Here is a 23828-nt window from a genome sequence, read left to right on the forward strand (position 1 = left end):
GCCTCCTTCACCATTCTGTCCGCCTTGTATCGCCATCATAACCTAGGATGTCATCACCAATACAGCAAACCACCCTGCATCTCACTCCCCTCATGATGACCCATAAGCCAAACAGATCCACCTCCCTGCTACAACCCCACACCTGATGCCAACTCCCTCCCCTCCCTACCCCGATTCCCTCTCAAGTGACTCGCCCTCTCCTGCCCCAAATCCTCCCTCCGTCGCCTTTCTTTGGACCAAATATCTTATAGCAGAGCTATAGGATCTTTGCGTTGGACCACACTGCGTCCTGCACTAACATCTCACTCTCCCTTCGCTGGATCCGCCTCCCAAACTCCCTTCCACCTTTCCCTCTCACCATTTCCTCTCCGCCCCCTTTCATCCCTCTACGATCTCCTGTCCCTTCCTCCCTCCCTCCCACCACCATCGCCCCCTCCCCCCGAGTCACTCTCTCCGGTCTCCACCCTCGTTGACAGCCTCCTCTCCGGGTCCCCCTCCCCTCTCAGGCCCTCCTCCTCCTCACCCCCCCCGGCCCCTCTTCGGTCTGCCCTCCCTCCTCTCCTCCTCTCTCTCCCACTCCCTCGCCGCTCTCCGGTCTCCCCCCGCTCCGCCAGCCTCCGTCTCTCTACTCCAGGCCCCGCTCCGATCACCATCCCTCCCCCCGGCTAATGTTGTCAGGCTGGTTCCCTCCACCCACTACCTCCCACTCTCCGGGCCCCCCGCCCACGCCGCCACCTCACCCACCTCCTGCTGCTCCTCTTCCTCTGCCTGTTTTCTTAATGTTATTTGTTTTTAAATCGTCTTCTTTTCAAACGGGACTCGCCGCACCGCTCTCACCAAACTCCAGCTCCACCTCCGGGTTACCGGAGCCAGTCTGTCAATGGCCAGCCGCTTCCGGGGTCAGCTCGGTCCGTCTCTCCGCCGGGTCCTGGAGCCAAAACCAACCATTCGTTGCCCTGTTGTTGCTGCTGATGGTGCAACAGCAGCTCCCTCGTCTCTGTCACCTCCAGCAACACCTCCCGTGCCTCTAATATCACGGCTAATTCTGTGAGTGAAACGGAGAGTAAGATTTTACTTTTTTGATTAATCGAAATACTGCCGCTTTAGTTTTTGGAAATATTGCAGTTTTTGAATAAATCCGAATACATCCACGTCAATGTATAATTTTACAAGACAACTCGACTGTCCCTACGGTTGGAAGAAATAATTAATTTGGCAGCTATTGCACTTGTCGGACATCATATTGACGGCACCGGCTTCCGGGCGGTGGAGAAATAGGAAGTCAACATGTCGACTCTGTACAAGAACAGGTGAGGAGGAGCTGGGAATGGGTTCATGTCCGGGGTCCCGCGAATGACGGGTCGTTTGGTAAACGGGGTCGGGGTTGGGGTTTGGTGCTTCTCCTCTGAAAAGACTGGATGAAGTGTGAAGGATTGTCCAGGGATGGAGGGACGAGACAAACTCTGGGCATCTGGATGTCCTCAGGCCAAACCCTGTTTTTTAGGACAACTGTGTTTAAGAAGGAACTGCAGATGCTGGAAAATCGAAGGTAGGCAAACATGCTGGAGAAACTCAGCGGGTGCAGCAGCATCTATGGAGCGAAGGAAATAGGCAACGTTTCGGGACGAAACGTTGCCTATTTCCTTCGCTCCATAGATGCTGCTGCACCCGCTGAGTTTCTCCAGCATTTTTGTGTACCTTAGGGCAACTGTGCTTTCTTTCAATAGCTGGAACCAACGGTTATCTCCACCTCCGTACCTCTGACAGGTGTCTGAAACCTTAGGGACTCCAGCTTTTTATGTCTATAAGAGTGGAAGAAATCTGTAATACCTGCTGGATGTCAATGGAAAATACATTTGATCGCCCAGATGTTAGTGGACATAAATTTAAATTAGAAACATGCTGCAGACCATGCTGTTATTGTTTAAGAAGGAACTGCAGATGCTGGAAAATTGAAGGTAGACAAAAATGCTGGAGAAACTCAGCGGGTGAGGCAGCAACTACGGAGCGAAGGAAATGGGCAACGTTTCGTTATTGTTGAACTGTTTTATAGGACCTTTACCTACTGACTGTATTTTCTGTTGTTAGGATTGAAGAATTCAGGATCGCTTTGAATGAACCAAAGATCAGCCTCACCAAACTGCGGGAACTCTGCTTCAGTGGTAAGGTGCATCCTTTCAATATCAGATTCTGGAGAATGGATGGCAAGATGCCTGTGAACATTTGTATCAGTCCTTAATTGAGGACTGTTTGATGCAGCGAGTTGCTGATCTCTCAAAAACTCGACAAAATCCAAAATCTGATCTCCATATCCCTGTGTTCAATAAATTGTAAACGGAAATATGTATTACTTGCAACAATCTGCTTTCAATTTAATATAATCTCAAAATTAACCTAAAACATTGCTCTATCCACAATTAATAATATGCTGTAGCGTAATATCGTAAACAGCTCTTAATGGGTTGAAAGTACTGCAGATAGAAAAGCAAATGTGATGACACTGGACTGCAGATGTTGGAATCTTGAGCAAAATACAACACTGGAGGAACTCAACGGGTCAGAAAGCATCTGTGGAAAAAATGGATAGATAACATTTTGGGGTGGGACTCTTCAGTCTGAAGATTGGGCCCCAACCCGAAATGTATTCTGTCTATTTACTCTACAGGTGTTGCCTGGCCGGCTGAGGTCTTAAAGCCAATCCTTATGTCCCACTTTGTTATTCTAGTGCATTATTCAGTATCCGTTTAGATTGTATCCTGGTGTGTGGCTGAGTGGTAGAATCTATGGGATGTTGATGAGAATGTGAGGACAATATTTTTTTTAAAGGGATTAATGTAGGTTTAGTGTAAATAAATGGTTGATGGTTGGCATTGACTAGGTGGGTAGAAGGGCCGATTTCCATACTCTATCTCTGTACGACTCTGTAATTGTGCGTGTGATGTACCTTTTCTCTTTTATATTTCACAACGGTCTTTAACCAAGTCTGAGCTTTTTACCTGCTTCTCACAGGAATTCCATTTGAAGGAGGACTGCGTTCGCTTTGCTGGAAGGTAAGTTTTCATTTGAGATCATTAGGGTTGCCAGCATTGGAAGATTTCCTTTCATTTTTATCACCTGGCCTCCTGTGCCCATTTGCTGTGCCTGGTCTTTTGTTATTTCCCACATTTTTATTAGCCGGCAAACAAAGGTGTTCAGAGAAATAAAACAATTTTCTTTCAATTTTTGTTTTCAAGTTTGCTCACAGCACTGTCCAAAAAATGTCATTGCTGTAGATTCCAACAACATATAGGAAGTTTGGGAATTCTGTGGTGGTGTCATGAAAGGGGAATGTGAAACTGATTCTTCAAGGGAATTGGTCTGTCAGAATCCACCTTATAGATTAGAAAATGCTCTCACCAGTAAGTCTAGGTCTGTGTGCCTGCTGAAATATATATATTTAAATTACAACATTAATGCAAAATTATACATTTTTAAAAGGGTTTTGTATAGAAGCGTATTTGAAGATGATTGGATAATCTGTATCTGCATGGATAGATGGATGTCTCGTCTTGTTTCTATCTATGTGCACGTATGTGATCTGGGACTTAAGCCAAAACGGTAGAAGGTAGCCCTAAGATCTTTGCACCACTACTGATCTTTGTCCCGTGGTCCTTCGTATACAATTTTGTTCGGATAGATGGTTTATTTCACAAGCTATTCATAATTTTTAACTTTAGAAATTCAAGTTTAAGAATTTAACAGCTATTAGGATCCAAATTCTTGCTGGGCCAGCTTACAACAAAGTTGCATACAAAGTTGAGGAACAGTCAGTCCTTCCAGCAAGTTTTTACCTGAACAGGAAGGGAAGGGGGAAATTGATTTCTTTTTTTAAAGTCCTCGAAGCAGCCCCTGCACAGTTGTGGGCTATGGGTGAGTGTTGGAATATTGCGTTGGTGAACGGGTTGCGTTGGGGGCAAGGCCTCCCGTGGGGGCTGTAGGTGAGTGGTGGAATATTGCTTTGGGGGACCAGGCCTCCCGTGTGGCAGGGTCCCAACGGGACCCAGTTGGTCTCATTTATTTAACAAAATCTCTCATCTTGTTTGTTTCTATGTGTGAGCGTGATCTGTAATTGTGATCCTGGACGACGCCAAAATGGTACTCGATAGCGCTAAAACTTTTGCACCATCTTACTCAATTGTCCTGTGGTGGTTTGCTAAGTTTCGATCAGATTGATGTTATATTTCACAAGCACTAACATTTTTAGATTTACAAAACGACAATTTGAGAAAAAATTCTTCCCTGTGCTTACATCTATGTCGTCACAATGGGATTGTAGCCCTGCTCGCAACATTGTTGCTATCCAAGTACACCGAGTCCTTCTAGCCATAGCAGGTGCAAATGCATTTTTTAAAGTCACAGTACACTGAGTTATGACAGGGACCCAACGGGTCCCACTTGGTCTAGTATCTATCTATCTATTAATATATAAAACTCTCGTGCCATCCGACCGGCTGCCGTCCAGCTGCCTTTCTGCCTTTTGATTCGTTCCATCGTGTGATGTCACAATGCCCAATACTCGCAGATGTCCAATCGGAATGCCCAATGCTCGCAGATGTCCAATCGGAATGGATCCATTTACATGTACGGCTGCCGGCTGCCTTTCTTCCTTTGATTCCTTGCCACGCCGAATCCAGACGCACAATCGCCGAGATCTTTTCCATTTCGGTAGAGATTTCACTTTTCTTTCTAAGTATCCACTCCTTATTACATTTCATCGTGTTTATTCACACTTTTTTCATCAAATCCTTCTCCCCCCCCCAATATTTCTAAAATAAACTGCCTTCTCACCCATAGAAGCAGCCCTGATTTTTTCCATTTCGGTAGAGATTTCACTTTACATTCCAAGTATCCACTCCTCATTACATTTCGTCGTGTTTATGTACACATTTTAAATCAAATCCTTCTTCCCCCCCCACTCACTAATTTTGTCGCCTCCTGCTGGCCAGCGACCATAACGGCTGCTGGCGCCCGCATCTCGCCTCAAAGACGCCATTTAAAAACAGCCGCACTGCTGATTCCTGAGCCCCTTGAGTTAGAGGACCACGTCTCCCGTGGGGGCTACGGGTAGGGGAAGGCTGCGTTGGGGGAGCAGACCCAACGGGTCTGCACTTGGTCTAGTATATTACTAAAAGTCTGATCTTGACCGGTTTTGGCCCACCGTGCTGTGATTTCCTAGAGAACGCCGCCACCTACGTCCGTGATTTTTGGCCACCTCGCTTAGAGCCCCCCCGCCCCTCTGCCTTCCTGGACCAGAGGATTTTTCCTATTGATGAAAAATCAGTGATATTAAAGTTTTTTTTTAATTTGTCATTCTCTCTGCTGCCCCTGCTGGAGGGAGGGGGAGCGACTATAAAACGAGGAAGTGGTGTGCCTCACTCAGTCTCTGCAAGATGGAGGAAGCCAGAGGGTCACGTCTCTCTGAGCCCTGAATAACACTGAACACATGTCTACTCAACTGTGAGTGCCCTTAATGTGGTTTGAAAATGAAAATATGGTTGGTTTGAAGTAAAAAGGCACTGCGTGCAAATGGTTGTTTGGGGGGTTTGGGTTGAAGTAAAAAGGCACTGCCTGCAAATGGTTGTTTGGGGGGTTTGGGTTGAACTAAAAAGGCACTGCCTGTAAATGGTTGTTTGGGGGGTTTGGGTTGAAGTGAAAAGGCACTGTCTGCAAATGGTTGTTTGTCTAAATTTGACAACTTCCTGTTTGCACTATATCGATTTGGATAAAACGCTACCACTTATGGCTGTGAATTTTGGCCATCTTACTCAGTCCCCCTCTGCTCATCAGGTGCAGAGGATTCTTTCCGTCAATGAAAAACAAAAGTGTTAATGGTGTTTAAAAAATGTTGAGAATCTCTCTACTGTCAATCACGCCATGAAGGCCACACCTTTTGTGGTGGGAGGGGGAGGGATTATAAAACCCGGAAGTGTGGGTGTGGCTCAGTCTCTGCATGATGGGGGAGGGAGAGGTCATGACTGTCTGAGTTGTGAATCAACTGAACACACCGAATGTCTACTGAACTGTGAGTGTGGTGTTTTGTGTGGTTTTATGGTGGTTTCACCCTGCTTGAAATAGTATGAAACTGCATTTGAATGTGGTGACCTTGCACCCTGCATGAAATGGTATGAAACTGCATTTGAATTCGGTGGCCTTGCACCCTGCTTGAAGAGGTAAGAAACTGCACTTGGATTTGGTGGCCTTGCACCCTGCTTGAAATGGTAGGAAAATGGATTTGAATTTGGTGGCCTTGCACTCTGCTTGAAATGGAATTTCAAGGAATAGCCGTGAGTCAACTGCCAGCCCACCAGCCGTGAGTGAGCTGCCAGCACATCAGGCTTGAGGGACAGAGCTGCCACCCCAAGAATCCATTTGGCCCACAATGTCCATACTAGCCCTCTGGAGACCAGTAGTCCCTGCAGCCAACAACCACCCATACCAGCGCTCCAGAAAGCCCCCCCCCCAGTGGCCACTAATATTGGAATTGGTGGAAGGTGAAATATTGCGTCGAGGGACCAGCCCTCCCGTGTGAACATAGGACCCAACGGGTCCCACTTAGTCTAGTACATTACTAAAACTCTCATCTTGTCTGTGTGGATGTCTGTGTGTGTGTGTGTGTCCGTCATGCCCTGAATTACGCCAAAACAGTACATGATAGCGGTACAATTGTGGACCACCTTACTCACCATTGTCCTGTGGTGTGGTGTATCAAAGTTTTGTTCAGAATGATGTTATATTTTATGTTATTCACATTTTTAACTTTACAAAATCTATCTTTGAGAAAAAATTCTTCCATCTGCACTGGCAGTTAACAGCTATGGTGTCACCAACTGCTCGGCCCGTCCACTCCCCCCTCCCCCGACAGCCCCCGCCTCAAATACAACTTAATCGCCTACGCCGGCGGTGGTTTCATTGGGATCCTGGGGAGGTGAGGAGGGAGTCTGGGGGGATTGAGGGAGAGGGAGGGGAAAGTGGTGGAGGTGAGGAGGGAGAGTGGGGGAGGAGGGGGTATGGAGGGTGAGGAGGGAGTAGGGAAGGGAGAGGGGTTATGGAGGGAGGGAGTGACTGAGGATAGGGGAAAAGGGGAGGGGAAAGAAGAGGGAGGGTGCCAAGTGGATGGGGAAGGAGTGCTTGGGGGAGGAAGGGGAATGGAGGAGGATAGGGGGTAGGGAGAGGGATGGCGAGGTAATGGAGGAGGGGAGGGGGTAGAGAGGGGAGGGGGTGAGGGGAGGAAGCAGGGGAGGGTTGGTGGGGAGAGGGAGGACAATGGTGGAGGGGAACAGGGGACTGAAGTGAGATGTGTTCACATTGATCTTATAATTTACAAATTTCTGCCTCTTTAACCTTTAAAAACGTCAGCTGTGCAGTTGGGGGCTATGGCTGAGTGGTGGAATATTGCGTTGGGGGAAGGGGACCAAATGGGTCCGTACTTGGTCTAGTATATCCCTAAAACCTTTACGACCAAGGTTTTGATCATACTACTTAATATCTTTTCTATTATGTGGCTTGGGTAATACACCCATAAAGGTCCATAAATCAGTCTGGCATTATATAGTGGTAAAATTGCAGGACTCGGTGAATAATATAAGTAAGTTGAATGAATACATACGAGGGTAAGAAATAAAAAGGAATATTGATGGTTATGTGAGGTAGTGCCACGGATCAAAGGATTACACGATCTATTTCTGTGCTCTAAATGGTGTGTAAAAAAAAATCACTCTTTCCTGGTTTGCCAGCTGTTTCTTAATCCATGATTTTATTTTTGTCTCCTCTCAGATTCTCCTCAATTACCTCCCCCTAGAACAGGCTCAGTGGAACTCTTCCTTGAAGAAACAAAGGTGAAGAATTGCATACAAAAATTAAAAAAACATCCATCAGGTGCTAGAAAACTAAAATAAAGAGAAACCAAGTTAACATTTTGGATTGAAGATCTAGACTAACCTTCTGTACATTTTCAGAATTTTTTTCATGTTAGTGCAGAGCTGCATTTTTCTCAGTGCTTAGCAGAGACCTCTCTTCTTGGAATTGTAAGAGAAATCCTGTAATTTGGTGAAGATATTTGTGAAGGGAAGGCTTGATGCATGTAAAAAACAGGGATGTAGTCGTCGAGCAATGAGATGTCATTTTGTATTTTCGGGGAAGAGGGGGAGAGAGAAAGGTTTAAAACCTATTGCCACTTTGACATCAATTCCCACAATGTCATTTATACAGAATCTGAAAAAAAAAAGCCAGAGGAAATAATGTTATGTTTGTACACAGGCCTTTTTCACCACTTATTCTGCTTATTTTCCCTGTTCTTTACACTGCCCCATGGACTCGCGGCATCAGTTTGGTCGAGGAAAAATTTTCAGCAGTGAAAATTGGTCGGCATGATTCTTTTGAACTCATAATGCAGTGGAGTGGGGCCACTAGGCAGCTGAGGTAGCCGTAGGCCATCTCCTATTCTGACCGGGCATTTTAATTGGCTCATTGGAGGTTTCAAAACCAAAGAAAAGCTACCAGTGATGTTAAATGCCCGCTAAACTTTATTAAATGTTTTCTGGCTTCTTAAAAGTGTCTCCACTCCTTTTCTACCCTCTCCCCTCCCCTTCTACCCCTCCCCTCCCCCCCCCCCCCCCCCTCCCCTTCTATATATCCCCCCCCCTCTCCCCTTCTCCCCCCCTCTCCCTTCTATCCCCCCTCTCCCCTTCTATCCCCCTCTCCTCTTCTATCCCCCTCTCCCCCATTTTCCCCCCCCCCCCCCCCCCCCCCCCCCACAAGCTCCAAAGGACTTACCATACACTGTTGCATCCGTTTTACCTTCCTGTTCATCGTGGGTGTGAATTTCAGACAGCACTCCCCCACTTTCCCTGGCCCCTGCCTTTGCGATGTGTGTGTGTTTGTTCGTTCGTGTGTGTGTTCGTTTGTTTGTGTGTATGTGTGTTCGTTCGTGTGTGGGTTTGTGTTTGTGCATGTTTGTGTTCTCTGTCGATCCAGCTCGCGGTTTCATCGCTGACGCTAGATCCAGCTGGAGGTTTTTCAGGCGAGCGCCCTCCGAGCTTGAAGGTGGAAGACAGTCGCTGACAAGTCGCTTTAGTAGGACAGTCCCTTTTCTCATCACCAGTCATGCTGCACCCTGGTACTTGTTTGAGCATTCTCGTTATGTCATGTGTTGTCAAATGGCTGACACGCACTCAATCGGATCCGGTATCTTTGTTCATAGTGCCCTGAGGACATTGCATGAAGCCTTACTCATTTGTATACAAAGGTGTTTCTTTGTACAAACGTTTTATCAAGCTTGTGTTGCACAACTCAAAAACCCAGAAGCAATGCCCATTAACTTTGTCAATGGTATCAGTGGAAGGATCTTGTTTCCTTGTGTGCTGGATAATTCTATGATCTATTTTAGATGACTACCATTAAGTATCTGTGGGCCGATTTTTCTAGTTTAGTTATTTTAGATTGACTTAATGCTGTATTTATAATATTTTAAAGAGCTGGTATTTTGTTTTTTGTACCTTGTGAAAACAATGTAGTAGTAAAATGCTGAAACATTTCAGTACTGCAGCCAAAAACTTTAATTAAACTGCCTTCATTGTGTGTCATCATTTGTTATCTTAACGAGACACACATTTGTGCTGGCAGAAAATAAATTTGGTCTTTCATAGCATTTTAGAAAAAATAATATTCGGTACAGCATTTTAAATGCCTGTCTGCAATGGGAGGAAAGATTTAAGCAGGGCAGTCATCAGGATGAATTTTGAAAGCATAAGGATGCATTTTGTTTGGCCCTGTAAATCGATCTGTGTTTGATCTGACCCCATGTGGTGTATTCATTTGCAGGGAAATTTATGCACAGTTTTTGAAGGAGATGATTATTCAGCCTGGCATTGCCAAGGCAAATCTGGGCATCTTCCGGGAGGATGTTACATTGGAAGACCACGTGAGTCTCAATCTGCTTTCTTTCTTGAAGGGAAAGAACTTGCAATGGTCAATTAATTTCAGATGTTGACTATTATATCATCTTGTTTGGTGGTGACCTCTGGTGCTGTGTAAACAGGTTTCCTCTGGGAAATCTGGTTTCCTCCCACATCCCAAAGACATGTGAGTTTGTAGGTTAATTGGCCCTTGTGTCTGGGTAGCATAGAACAAGTGTGCACGGATGATCGATAGTTGGTGTAGACTTGGTGGGCCAAATGGCCTGTTTCCATGCTTATATTTGCTTTCAAATGGTTCTGTGACTTCCCTCCTGCTCTGTAACATCAAACATTTTCAATCCTGGGCTCTCCCCCCCCCCCCCCCCCCCCCCTTTTTTTTTTTTTTTTTTTTCTTGCTCCACCGTGTGCCTAATGTTCTAGAATTTCTTCTCTAAATTGCTCTCTGCCCTTGTTAGATTTACTTTTAAACCAGTCTGTGGCCAAGTTGTTGATCATCTGTTCTACTACATTCCAATGTAGTTTAGAGTTAAATTTTGTTCGGTAATCTTTTGAATGAAGGGTCTTGGTGTGTTTTATAATGACAAAGGTTGCTGTGTTGTCCTTGCCAACAAATATAATTTTGCTTCTAAAGAATATGGTTCCATTTCCAGTAAGGTTTCCTTTTACATATTGCAACAGAAATTATTCTTATCCTAAATGTGTAAGAAATAACTGCAGATGCTAGTTTAAATCGAAGATAGACACAAAATGCTGGAGTAACTCAATGGGACAGGCAGCATCTCTGGAGAGAAGGAATAGGTGACTTTTCGGGTCGAGACACTTCTTCAGACTGATTCAGACTTCAGTCTGAAGAAGGGTCTCGACCCGAAAAGTCACTTATTCCTTCTCTCCAGAGGTATTGCCTGTCTTGCTGAATTACTCCAGCATTTTGTGTCTACCTTTGTTCTTATCCCATTTCTTTATTTCTTTTCTGAACAGCCCTTGAATCCTAACCCTGATAGTCGATGGAACACTTACTTCAAAGACAACGAGGTTCTCCTGCAGATTGACAAAGATGTCCGGTAAGAAATGAAAGACTCTATACTGAAAAGGCATATTTGGTTTCATTGGGATAATCAGGAGATGAAAGCATTTATAGTGATAAGCGGGGGGTGATTAGAAAATGACTTTTTGTATTTTAAACTGAAGTGACACATTTCTGCTTTTTAAACTCTTTCTAATGCACTTCACCTAATTTCTCTCTTCCAGGCGACTGTATCCAGACATGGCATTTTTCCAGCGGCCCACTGACTATCCATGCCTTCTGATTATGGATCCCCAAAATGAGTTTGAAACACTTCGCAGGCGGGTCGAGCAAACCACTTTGAAATCCCAGACAGTTGCACATAATCGGAGCGGCGTTACAAATGTAAGTTCTGCACAGCGGCATCTTTCTTAGACCTTTAATAACCGATTCAGTCTGGCAAGGACTTGCATTTGTATCGTCTAATTCTTGCTCGGGTTAATCTTGTTGGCATTTTCCCCTCAGTGGTCAATCAAAAAGATTCGTAATCTTTGTTGATAACTTGTCTCATTAACTAAAGTTTTGTCTTTCTGCATTAAATTGTACCATTGTGTTTTAAGGGCGTTGTCTTTAACTACCAGTCAATGAATTTAAATTAATCTATCCTGTACATTGCGATGATAAAATGCTCACAGATATGATGGTGATATTTTAGAGGCTTTAGATAAGCATATTCAGAGGATGGAGGGATATGGATCACATGCAGACAGAAGAGATTAGTTTGACATGGCATCATGTTCGGCAAGGACATCACGGGTCGGAGGGTCTATTCCTGTGCTGTTTTACGTTCAATGTTAACCAGCTTTGCTTTCCAGTTGCATCCTTCACTTTTCTCTCTCTTTCATTAGGTTTGCTCCCCTCGCAAAACAACCTCGGCCAATGAATATGAAGTGCTCCCCAATGGCTGTGAAGCTCACTGGGAGGTGGTCGAGAGGATCCTCTTCATTTATGCCAAGCTGAACCCAGGAATCGCTTATGTGCAGGGCATGAATGAGATTGTGGGTCCAGTTTACTATACCTTTGCTACAGATCCTAACACTGAGTGGAAAGGTGAGGCTCTAAAAGTTCTGTTGTTGAAATACTAGAAACAAGATTAATGAATTATATATAATATTATATTATAATATCAACAATACAAGATTAATGAATGAGATATAATTCTGACCTCATGCGCTCCCTCAAATCCCATTCCTTAAGTGGTATTCAACCATTTTCTATCACCTTTGTTGGATGGGGCAACAATTGGAAGGGGTCATTCTTGACTATATCGAATTTATGTCACAGAAAGATGTCCTTTAAACCAACTCGCATATTGCAATCTTTGTAGGGGATACAAATACAAATACCAGTATTCATACAACTCCTTGAGCCTGATTCACTTATGTCAGATCCACTTTTTCTATTCTTTCTCAATAACACTCGATTCCATCAGTATCTAAGTCTCTATTATCCCAGCCTTGAATATATTGTGACTAAGCATTTCACAGCCCATTGGTAGTAGAGAATTCCAAAAATTCCCAACGCACTGTGTAGAAATTCTTTCTCAGTTCTGGACTATCATCTGCTTTTCCTCATTCTCTATTAAAAAATACTCTTAGTACTCACTCTGTTAGAGTTGCCAAACATTTTGTGTATTTCTGAGATCACTTTTCATTTATCTTAGAAACATAGAAACATAGAAATTAGGTGCAGGAGTAGGCCATTCGGCCCTTCGAGCCTGCACCGCCATTCAATATGATCATGGCTGATCATCCAACTCAGTATCCCGTACCTGCCTTCTCTCCATACTCCCTGATCCCCTTAGCCACAAGGGCCACATCTAACTCCCTCATTCGTAAACATGGAAGGTAAGCCGCTTCTACTTTCTCCTGATAAGAAAGCCCTCTCATCCCAGAAATAAATGGGGGGTTTCTGTATAACTTTCTTTCAGTATGTCCTACCATTAATTTATCCATTAAATGTTTATCCATCTTTCCCTGAAAGGACATCTGAAATATTTTCATCAGCAATCCCAAATAGTAATGCAATCCATATTATTATTATTATTATTATTATTATTATTATTATTATTACTGTAAGACAGTTTAGAATTATGGCTATTGATTAAAAAAATAATTCCAAAGTTTGACAATGTGTATTTGTAATCTACTTATCCAAATAATGCTTTGTAACTGAACCAGACCTTGTCCTTCCTGATCATACGTACTTCCAATCTGGGGTCATTGGACATTTATCAGTTCAAGAGGCATTAGTGGTTTTTTTCATTTATCCTGGGGACAGGAGGCCTGGTGACAATTGGAGTACCCATAACTTCGTAACTCAACACTGACTTTCAGTCAAAGGTAGTCATTCTTAGTCTGTGTGGCTGCAGGTGCCATCAAATGATGAAGGGTTTTCCATCTCCTTGCTGTTTATTTTGAAGAATACATACAATTCATGAAACACTTCAGCTTTAGGATTTTTATTCTCTATTCCCAAGTTGCTTGCCCCCCACACTGCCCCTCTACCACCACCCAGAGATTCCAGTCTTATGTAATATCTTCCAGCTCTACAACAACCTTAAGCTATGACATTATCATCCCAAATTTCTCTGCCGTTCTATCTCCCTTAAAATACTCCTGAAAACAGACTAAATATTTGGCCATTTGCCTTCCTATTTAATAGATGTTAGATTCTGACTGTTAAAACTCACCAGTACATTTTGCAATGTTAAGGCCATAACATAAATCACAAATGATTTCTATGTTAGTATTTTTCTTTCCAGATAGAAATTTGGGGGGGGGAAAAGGAATTCTGTATATTTTACACTTTTTCTTGTTTCCCCCGTGAATTATACAGAACACGCAGAAGCAGACACATTTTTTTGCTTCACAAACCTGATGTCAGAAATCAGGGACAATTTCATCAAGAGCCTAGATGACTCGCAGTGCGGGATCACATACAAAATGGAGAACGTTTATTCTACACTGAAGGAGAAAGACATGGATCTGTATCTTAAATTGGTATGAAGTGATGTTTTAGATTTTAGTTATAGAGATACAGCGCGGTAATGCCCTGTCGGCCCACAGAGTTCGCTCTGACCAGCGATCCCCGCGCATTTATACTATGCTACACACATTAGGGACAATTTACAATTATACCAAGCCAATTAAACACAAATCTGTACGTCATTGGAGTGTGGGAGTATACCAGAGATCTCGGTGAAAACCTGCGCAGGTCACGGGGAGAATGTACTAACTCCATACAAAGAGCACCTGTAGTCAGGATCTGATCTGGGTTTCTGGTGCTGCAAGGCAGCAACTCTACCACTGTGCCACCCACTAATTGTACTAAGTAATTGTATTAAATAATTGTATGAAAGGTGTGTTGAGATGAATAAGATTGAACAATGTTTCAAATCCATTCAACCTTTTGCTCACTGACAAGAGCAATTGAACTGACGAGGCCTTGATTTTAATCTTTGTGATCAAACTCTTTGATAGTCTTGTTCCTCTATAAACTCTTCCAACCCACCAATTCTACCTTCTCACTTCCAGAGATTTCTACACTATTCTGGGCACATTTCTCATTTATTTCACTCGACCATTGGCAGACTTGCATTCAGCCATCTAAGCCAAAGCCCTGGAATTCTCTCCTTAAATCAATTGCCCACTCCTTAAAACACCTTAGTTTACCAAGCTCATAGTTAGTACTAGATAGTTTGAATCGGACGTAAAACTTGTATTTGATAACTGTCCTTGGTATACTTTTCCAGGTATTTCTTAAACTCAATTCATGCATCGAATGTGAGTTCCATCAATGACCCAGTTTTTGTGTTGGATTCTACAAGCCTGAACCCATCTTTAGGTTTATGCACCAATTCAGTACAGGGGAAATGACAAACTGTTAAGATGACATATCTTTCAATATCTTGTGTTAATATTGATTATGCTGAAGGAATATTGTAATGATTGGCAGGTGAGATAATTGGCACAAATGTAATTAAAGGGAAGCTTGACAAATACACAAAGTGGCAGAAGATCTTACCGATGACACTGTTAGCTGCGTGGAAGGAAGCCTTGAGGGAGCATTAATGCCGTGGAAATGTAATGGCCTGTATTTGCACTTTAAATACTATGCAATAGCTTTTATGTAATTCAGGCCATTGCTTGACCTGTTTACATTCCAGCAAGAACAGAATATCAAGCCACAATTTTTTGCCTTTCGCTGGCTCACACTGCTGCTGTCCCAGGAGTTCCTTCTTCCTGACGTTATCCGAATATGGGATTCCCTCTTTTCTGATGTCGACAGATTCGATTTCCTCATCCTCGTCTGCTGTGCCATGTTGATGTAAGTTGCAAAATCCATCGTTTTTCTGATGTGTGAGAGCTGTTGTGCTATTTCAAAGATGCTTTCTTTTCAATGTGTTTTTAATGTGAGGCTAGCCAAGGCTGTCTGACAGCCGGGTTCATTGAAATTGCCTGGTCTGTTTATTTGTAAGCTGCTTCATGTAGCTTGTTGTGGTAGGAACCAGAGGTGGTCGGAAAAAGTTTTTGCACAAAGTATTGTGTGCCCAAACACGCTGCCAGAAGTAGTGGTGGAGGCAGACATGATATTGGCAATTAAGAGGCTTTTGGATAGGCACATGGATATGCAGGGAAATGGAGGGATTTGGATCATGTGTGGACAAAAGAGATTAAGTTAACTTGGCCTCATGTTCAACGTGGACATTGTGGGCCAATGAGCCTGATGTGTGCTGTACTGTTCTGTGTTCCAACAGGTTATCAGAGCATTAGAGTAATCCATTTAACTAATTTGTACATGGCTGATACTTTTTCACAAATGTTTTATTTTTAAGGGCAGCTGTCAGCATCTTTCACCCCTTGTTCCTCAGCCAGTTCTTTGAAAGTTCTATCTAATTTGTCCCATTACTCTTGGTCCATACATAGATCTTTGAGAATTTACCTTTTTTAAGTATTTCTGAAGCTCAATTCATGCATCGGATGTGGGTACCATCAATATGATCTGTAGTGGAACTTGGTATTGAAAATGGACTGCTTTGATGTAAATGGTGCTGAGCATTTCAGTTTTTGAGTCCACCTTTAGGTTTATGCACCAATTCAGTACAGGGGAAATGCCATAACTGTTAGAATGACCTTTCTCTTGGGGGCACTGAACCCCACCTATCCTTATAGCATTGTTTCAAGAGCACGGTTTATTTTCCGCTTATCCTGGGCATTATTTATCTTTCAGCCAATATGGACCGGAACAATTTACGTGGTCATTATCTTATTTCTATTCATGAAATCGAGTTTTGTTCAAATTAATCTTCATGTTTCCTACATTGTTAAGTGACCAATTCTTTATTGAGTGTAAAATATTTGTGATGTTCTGAAGTTGTGAAAGAAATGTGCATTTTTAATTGCTATTATGAATGAGAAACAAAAAATAAATCGAAGTGCGATCAGGGAACCTGCAAATCAAATAAATGTATTGAATACATTTCCTTTGGTAAAATTGAAAGAGTGCAGGGTGCCATGTCAAATATGGACGTATTTGAAATAGAATATACATTCCTGTCGTACCTCATTGTCAAGTTGGATAGATTGTAATTAAGTGCAATCCTGGAGTACTAAAACTACACGATTTCTTGCAAAAAAAAAGCGGGATTCAGCAAGTTGCAAGTGCAAATTGCCTCGCCAACCAAGCAAGGTTAAAACTTACTCGCTTGTACGGCTGATTTAAAACCGGTTAAAATTTACAAATTGTTTATTTTAAAGTTGATGCTGGAATACAATTAAATAAATTTATTTGAGCAGATTTAAATAACTTCAGACATTATCATGATATTTTTGTCTCACAGACTGTGAAAGGGCACCTATATCAAGATTTTTTTTAAACTTAATTATTGCATGTTAGTGAAAACTGTTGTGCTTCTCGCAGTTTAATTCGGGATCAGTTGCTGGTTGGAGACTTCACAATAAACATGAGATTGCTACAGGTGAGGAAATGTTCAAAATATAATCAAATCATGAAATTGCATTATAAGATTGTCTAGGTTATTACTGAAGAAACAAAATAAGATTCCTACCACTTTAGCTGTTCATCTTGTAACTTTTGAAGAGCTTAGACTGATTAACAATCCAGGAGGGCAGAAGTGTTGTTTAGGTATCTCTACACTTTTATCATACTCTGGCCTCTGATGTGAATGCTCCATCCATGCCATAATAATTTTTATGAATTAATTGGGGAGAGGTGGGGTCGGTCCTGTTAACATGGAAAGGTGTTTTGAATGTACATCGTTGAATTTTCATTAAAATGAGTATCCTTCTGGGTGCTTGAACATAGCTTGAGCTCTGACATCCATTATCAGGGACTGATGAGAGTGTGATTTCTGCACCATCTTATTTAAGGGCATCAATGATAGCACTTGGTCGAAAAGATTAGTCTGCTATTCTACAAAGGACATTAACCATTCCAGCACAATCAAATAGCACTACTTATTGTACCATTTAATGTCTAGCCCGTTGCTTTGGGGTAAGCTGTACAAGATGTACAGGAACTATTAAATAATAATGATAAATATTTGTTTTCTGTTATGTCTTGTGCTAGCTTAGTGCCTCCCTTTGCTGGACCCTTTTGTTTGTAGCTTGTATGGTCGCACTTTTGGGGATGGCTCTCCTGGTGCTGCCCAGCCTTCTTTACCATCTCCCTCACCCCAGTCCTCACACTGCTGTGCTTTGGAGATATCTTTCACTCCAAGGTGCAAGCAACTGCAATGAACATAAATAGTGCTGTCGTACGAGATCCAACAGCATTGTACAATTGACTATGGCTTGTAATATCTAAAATAACCAGCCTCTCGTATCGGAGGACACAAAAAGCAAGGTCACTTTTCAGAGGCTGGGGGTCAATTCTGCAAACACACAGAAGACAAAGGAAGCCCTGAAGGAATTCCACTCTTATTGCCTCTTTAAATGAGGAATTCCACTTTTTTTCTCATCTTCCTGCCTCTTTCGCTCTAGACTCCGAAACTCTGCTGTCCATATCTCAACTTGCATGATCTTATCCTGTGGGTGTGTTAAGCAATAATGCAGTTCTCGCTTTCAATGCTGTCATCTTTGTTTTCAAACCTCAAGCCTCCCGCTTTCTGTATTCTCCTCCACTTTTCCAGCGCCCTGTCCCTCATCCAACCCCCCCTGCAAGGAACACGAGTGTCTTCAGTGGTTGTCTCATGAGTGTCTGTGATATTGATAGCTCCGAATATTGACAGATGTCGCTGTAGGTGCCAAGGCCCTTGCTTCCTGTAACACATTTCTAAAGATGGCCACTTGGAGTCATACAGCATGGAAGCAGATTCTTTGGCCAACTCGCCCATGGTAACCAAGAAACCCCATCCAAATTTGACCCAGTTACCCATGCCTGGTATGGTATAAACCCTCTAAACCCTATCCATTTTTATTTCTTTCTTCCTCTAAGTTGCTCTTTGCAAGGTTATGTCTGATCAAACTTTTGATCTTCTGTTGTAATAGATGTATTAGTGCAAAGTCTTATTTGGTAACGCTTCAATTTGGAAACATTAAGGACACATAGTTATTGTAGCAATCTGGCAGGTGGAAGAAGCTTCAGAACTGGTTGGTGTGAGGATTTTTGTTTTCTTATTAGCATTGAGACATTTCAGGCAATGGTCACTAATAAATCATATGAAACCATAAGAATGAGGAACACACAACTGCTTGGGATTGTTGATGAAAATATTCCAGATGCCTTTTCAGGAAAGATAGATAAACACTTATTGGAAAGACATTCTGAAAGGAAGTAGAATGGAGGGAGGTTTACACACCATTTATTCCTGGGATGCGAGGGTTTTCTTATCAAGAGAAAGTAGAATAGACTTCTCTCCCTGTTTTTAGAAGAAGATGAGGTTTCATTGAAATGCGCAAAATTCTTGGCAACATTAACATAGTGAGAGTACTAAGAATATTTTTTTAATAAAGGGCTAGGATAGGAAGATGATCATCCAGAACTAAAATAAAGAATTTCCACACACAGGTAGGAATATTTGGAATTCTCCAACCAGTGTTCAGTCATTTAATATATTCAAGGCTGGAACAACGGACTAATGGAATTGAGAGTTATTGAGATAGAATAGGAAAGGTGGAGCAGGCCCAAGGAGCTGTATGATCTAGAAATATTGGCAGGGATTTGTTTGGCAATAGTACTTCCACAGCAGAAGGGTTCAGGACTGTAACACAATAGTGAAGAACCCATGGACAGTATATATCCAGAGTGGGACAGTATTTGATCCGGAGTGGAACTTGGTATTGAAAATGGACTAATTTGATGGAAATGGTGCTGAACATTTTAGTTGTTGTTTACAGAGGTTTCAATAATAAAGTTGAACTAATATATTTAGCTCTAATGGAATTGAAAATGGAGCAAGAAATTAGATGGAGGCAAGAGAAAACATTGGGTTTATAGTTAATTTGAAGACAAAGTGAATATCTAATCAACCCTGAGCTGAAATTCTGGACATTTGTATATTGAATTCTGTTTAACCCTGTGCAAAGCAGTGTGGTAAATTGAAGTACTTCACTTAAAATAATTTTGGTCTTGTGTGGTGGAGTTTGCTCAGATATCATATGTAGATATAACGTGGTAACATAATTTGATAAAATGAAATCCTTCAACGTGCAGAATAATGCACTGTCAGCTAGTGGACGGACCATGTGCCTAGAATAGTTTCCTCGTATTATTTTGCCTATTGTCCTCCCTGGTCACCAGAGAACTGTCTCCGCTGCCATGCAATCTTGCTTTAGAATAAAAAATGATCCATGTAATGGCACGGGGATACAATTAGTGAGGACGTTGCTTGTTTCAGTCTTTTGAAAAGTTGAAATGCTTTTAATCAAAAGTCATTTCGTTTCAGAACTGCACCATAGAAAATGGCCAAATTATATCTGCGTTTGCATTGCAATGACTGTGCATCAAGTTCTGCAACAAATTCTCACTTAAAAGGGGAATCAATATTCATCAATCCAAATCTGGGTATAAGGATATTTTTCTTCATTTTCTGTGTCTTCATTGCTTCAAATGCACTATTCTTACTTTGATATTTCGGATCTCTTTGCTGCCTTAGGATGGCGACTTCTGCTTTGGAACTGCAGTAGACTTTGGAGTTGGTTCAACACGCTAAAAGCAAAACTAATCACTTAGTGAGCGGCTGTCCTCAGGCATATTTAACTTGACCTTCCTAAATTCTCTAATTCATTCCTCTAATGATATTGCAAGGAATTTTTACAAAACCTGAGCTTTTAATTTCTGAACATTTGTAATGTATATACTTCACACTGGAGTGTCTGTGCTCATCTCAGCTGATCTGAATGTGTCTGTCCATCTCGGTGTTTATGACTGTGTTTATCTGCCTCAGTCCTTCCCTATGTGCGAGTGCGTGCGTTCATGCAGATGTTGGCCATAAATATCTGGCTATTGTTTATCTGCAAGTGCAGTGATTGCCTTCTGTGCTTTGTCTGCCATTACCTACATCTGTAAAATAACCTTCTTATCCCGCTTTCTGCCCATGTATATTTGCTTTACTTTGCTTGTGTGTGTCAGACAGTACCTTTCACCGTCTGGTTGTGTTTGTCTAAACATATGTTTGTATTAATACTATATATACTATTTCTAAATGTTTAACTTGTCACCTCAGTTCTCATGAGTAAGATGCTTCCTTTTTTCAAACTTGATAAGTGAGTTCCTCTTATCAGACAGTGGGTTCCTTTCGAAAAGCAGCACGCTGGGAACTGCCTTTGGGTCCCATCTCCAAAGATCGGGTGGGGGATTTCTCTGTCCCAAAGGCCCAGTTTTTGGTGAGTACTAGAAAATCTATAATTTTAACAAAAATAAAGGCCAAGGCTGGGCTGATCACAGTCAGTTTGTAGTTTGATTTGACACAAGCTAGAAAGTTTTGTCTCTCAGAGTTGTAGTCCAATAATGTCTATTCCATTTGAGCACAGGCATTAATAACAAAACTTTAATAGGCAAATCACTAAACTAAAATCGGCATGACTATAGACTATTATCTGAATGGTGGCCGATTAGGAAAAGGGGAGATGCAACAAGACCTGGGTGTCATGGTACACCAGTCATTGAAAGTAGGCATGCAGGTGCAGCAGGCAGTGAAGAAAGCAAATGGTATGTTAGCATTCATAGCAAAAGGATTTGAGTATAGGAGCAGGAAGGTTCTACTGTAGTTGTACAGGGTCTTGGTGAGACCACACCTGGAGTATTGCGTACAGTTTTGGTCTCCTAATCCGAGGAAAGACATTCTTGCCATAGAGGGAGTACAAAGAAGGTTCACCAGACTGATTCCTGGGATGTCAGGACTTTCATATGAAGAAAGACTGGGTAGACTTGACTTGTTCTCGCTAGAATTTAGAAGATTGAGGGGGGATCTTATAGAAACTTACAAAATTCTTAAGGGGTTGGACAGGCTAGATGCAGGAAGATTGTTCCCGATGTTGGGGAAGTCCAGAACAAGGGGTCACAGTTTAAGGATAAGGGGGAAATCTTTTAGGACCGAGATGAGAAAACCATTTTTCACACGGAGAGTGGTGAATCTGTGGAATTCTCTGTCACAGAAGGTAGTTGAGGCCAGTTCATTGGCTATATTTAAGAGGGAGTTAGATGTGGTCCTTGTGGCTAAAGGTATCAGGGGGTATGGAGAGAAGGCAGGTACAGGATACTGAGTTGGATGATCAGCCATGATCATATTGAATGGCTCGAAGGGCCGATTGGCCTACTCCTGCACCTATTTTCTATGTTTCTGTACTATGGATGCTGGGAATCTGAAATAAAAGCACAAATAAACTGGAAAGGCAACAGATCAGGCAACTTCTGAAGAAAAGTCTTTCACTTCTATCACATTTTTCATGACCTCTGGACTGCGCCAGATTATTTTGCCAATCCTCAAAAATCTCTCCATTCTCCTTTCAACTGTATATTTATTTCTGTTCCCCATGGGGTTACTAACCCACTTAGAAAGTGGGAGTGGGTTGAGCAGTTCTTTTTTGACCATTGACAAGATGGATCATATAGTCTTATTTTATGTTTTAAAGTTTCTATGTTTTCTGTGAAGATACCCACGGTGCAGTGGATAAGAAGGGATACCTTGCCGAAGTTAGCAGACTATAGTTCACCAGTGTATCTGTGCCCAAGGTCTCTGCACTTCAGGAAATAGGATGGGGATTGAACGGGATTACAAAATTGGTGTGGGGTGGAGGGGGTGTGCACATAGCGTGGAGGAATTTGAACAGTGAGAATTTCATTTTGGAGGTGATGGGATACTTGGATTTATTGTAGATCAGCAAGGATGGTATAGGTGAGTGTAACATGATGCCAATTCAGACGCACTTTCTGGTTGAACTTTGTGTGGAGATGAGCCTCATCAGGAGAGTGTTGGAACAATCTGAATCTGGAGGTTGAGATTTTTGACAGGATTTTATTGGCTGATGTACTGCAGACATTTCTGGCTCATTCGGATCAACAATCTGTTGGCATGCAATGTTCGCAGAGTTTCTTGATCTTCCAATGTACTCTCCAAGAGGATCATAGTCTAAGGAGGATCTCCCTGACTATGGTATAATAAAGCTCTTTCTCTGGAGGCCAAATGTGAGGACTGAAGAATACTTGCTTGGAGTTGGCAAACATGTGATTCCTTGCTAGACAGTTGCCACAGTTGAAGTCAGTACTGACTTCCAATTCCTATCTCGGCAACTCTTCTTGCCCAAAACCCACTGAGGTTGCTGCACTAATCCAATTTGATTTTTTTTTGTGCATAACCTTTTTCTTTCATTGATGGCCAGAAATCTTTCCTCCAAACCCAAGATTCTTTCCCCCCCCAATCCCCTAAAATCTCTCTTTTCCATTTTTGTCCGTGGTCTTTTAAAGATGCAGCCTGCCTTGCTGAGTATTTCCACCACTTGCTTTTTTTTCCTGTGAAACTAATCAAGCTTTGGCCTCCCATCCTTGTGACTACATTACATTTTGTTTGATTAAACACTTGTGAAAAGCCATCTTTAGCTATACTTTTAAACTCTGGTACCTTTCATCCAAAATCCGGAGGCTCTGATTTCTTTATTATAGTAAGTTATGATCTAGAGTGCATTGTCTGACAAGTATAGTGAAAGTAGGTTCAGTAATAACTTCCATTAGGTATTAAGTATACATAATGGAAAAAAGAAGTCACATGGCCATGTGGATGGAACGTGGGAGGGAGGCTAATTGCATCCCATTTAGAGCTCGCACAAACATGTAAAGTTAATTGACGCCCTGTGCTGTAAGAATTTTATGAAATTGTTACAAATTGTATGGCTGCTGAGACAAAGTTGAGTTGGCTCAGCCCCATCTCGTAGAATGTAACCATAGCAACTTATTCATATTATCCAGAGCACCATGTGGGCTATAAAGACCTAGTTTTCATCTGTTCAGAGTTTGAGTGTAAATATCTGAAAGTTCAGCAGGGTGTGAAACCGCGACCCATATATTCAATGATTGGAATGCTAGTGTTGAATTCATGTCCGGGTTTTGACTCAAAATAGTTTATGTGATTCTTGTGGACTCCATTTCCAGGGGACCACAGCAATTAGTCTCTAAGGATTTGTGAGCTGTCATTAGATGTAGATTGTGGCTCTTTTGCAAACATTCTTTGCCTCTGAATTAGGTGTGTTTATTCTTGTCCTACTCCCAAATATTATAATCCAGACTGACACTCGCAGTACAGTTTTGAGGGAATGTTGTATTGTTAGAAAGGCCACACGGGGGATGTTAAAGCA

The 23828-nt window shown here is 42.2% G+C and overlaps 2 protein-coding genes across 4 annotated transcripts in view; one reads left to right on the plus strand and one right to left on the minus strand.

Moving 5' to 3' along the window:
- The window catches only part of zer1 (zyg-11 related, cell cycle regulator), a 33227-nt gene extending 32341 nt beyond the window's left edge, over positions 1-886 (minus strand). The window contains exon 1 of the mRNA XM_055660221.1: positions 745-886. The gene's annotated coding sequence lies outside the window, so the exon portion shown is untranslated. The remainder of the gene's footprint in view (positions 1-744) is intronic.
- Positions 887-1035: 149 nt separating this feature from the next.
- tbc1d13 (TBC1 domain family, member 13) overlaps positions 1036-23828 on the plus strand; it is a 29192-nt gene continuing 6399 nt past the window's right edge. The window contains exons 1-12 of one of the 3 annotated variants that reach the window (XM_055660224.1): positions 1036-1310; positions 2089-2162; positions 3010-3050; positions 7813-7874; positions 9859-9958; positions 10932-11014; positions 11202-11361; positions 11865-12066; positions 13855-14018; positions 15185-15345; positions 16939-16996; positions 20763-20864. In XM_055660224.1, coding sequence (XP_055516199.1) covers positions 1288-1310; positions 2089-2162; positions 3010-3050; positions 7813-7874; positions 9859-9958; positions 10932-11014; positions 11202-11361; positions 11865-12066; positions 13855-14018; positions 15185-15345; positions 16939-16996; positions 20763-20864 — 1230 coding nt within the window. In that variant the 5' untranslated portion in view covers positions 1036-1287. The remainder of the gene's footprint in view (positions 1311-2088; positions 2163-3009; positions 3051-7812; positions 7875-9858; positions 9959-10931; positions 11015-11201; positions 11362-11864; positions 12067-13854; positions 14019-15184; positions 15346-16938; positions 16997-20762; positions 20865-23828) is intronic. The other 2 variants (XM_055660225.1, XM_055660226.1) reach the window with 2 other exon arrangements.

Source organism: Leucoraja erinacea, chromosome 31, assembly GCF_028641065.1.
Source record: "Leucoraja erinacea ecotype New England chromosome 31, Leri_hhj_1, whole genome shotgun sequence".
Taxonomy (NCBI): domain Eukaryota; kingdom Metazoa; phylum Chordata; class Chondrichthyes; order Rajiformes; family Rajidae; genus Leucoraja; species Leucoraja erinaceus.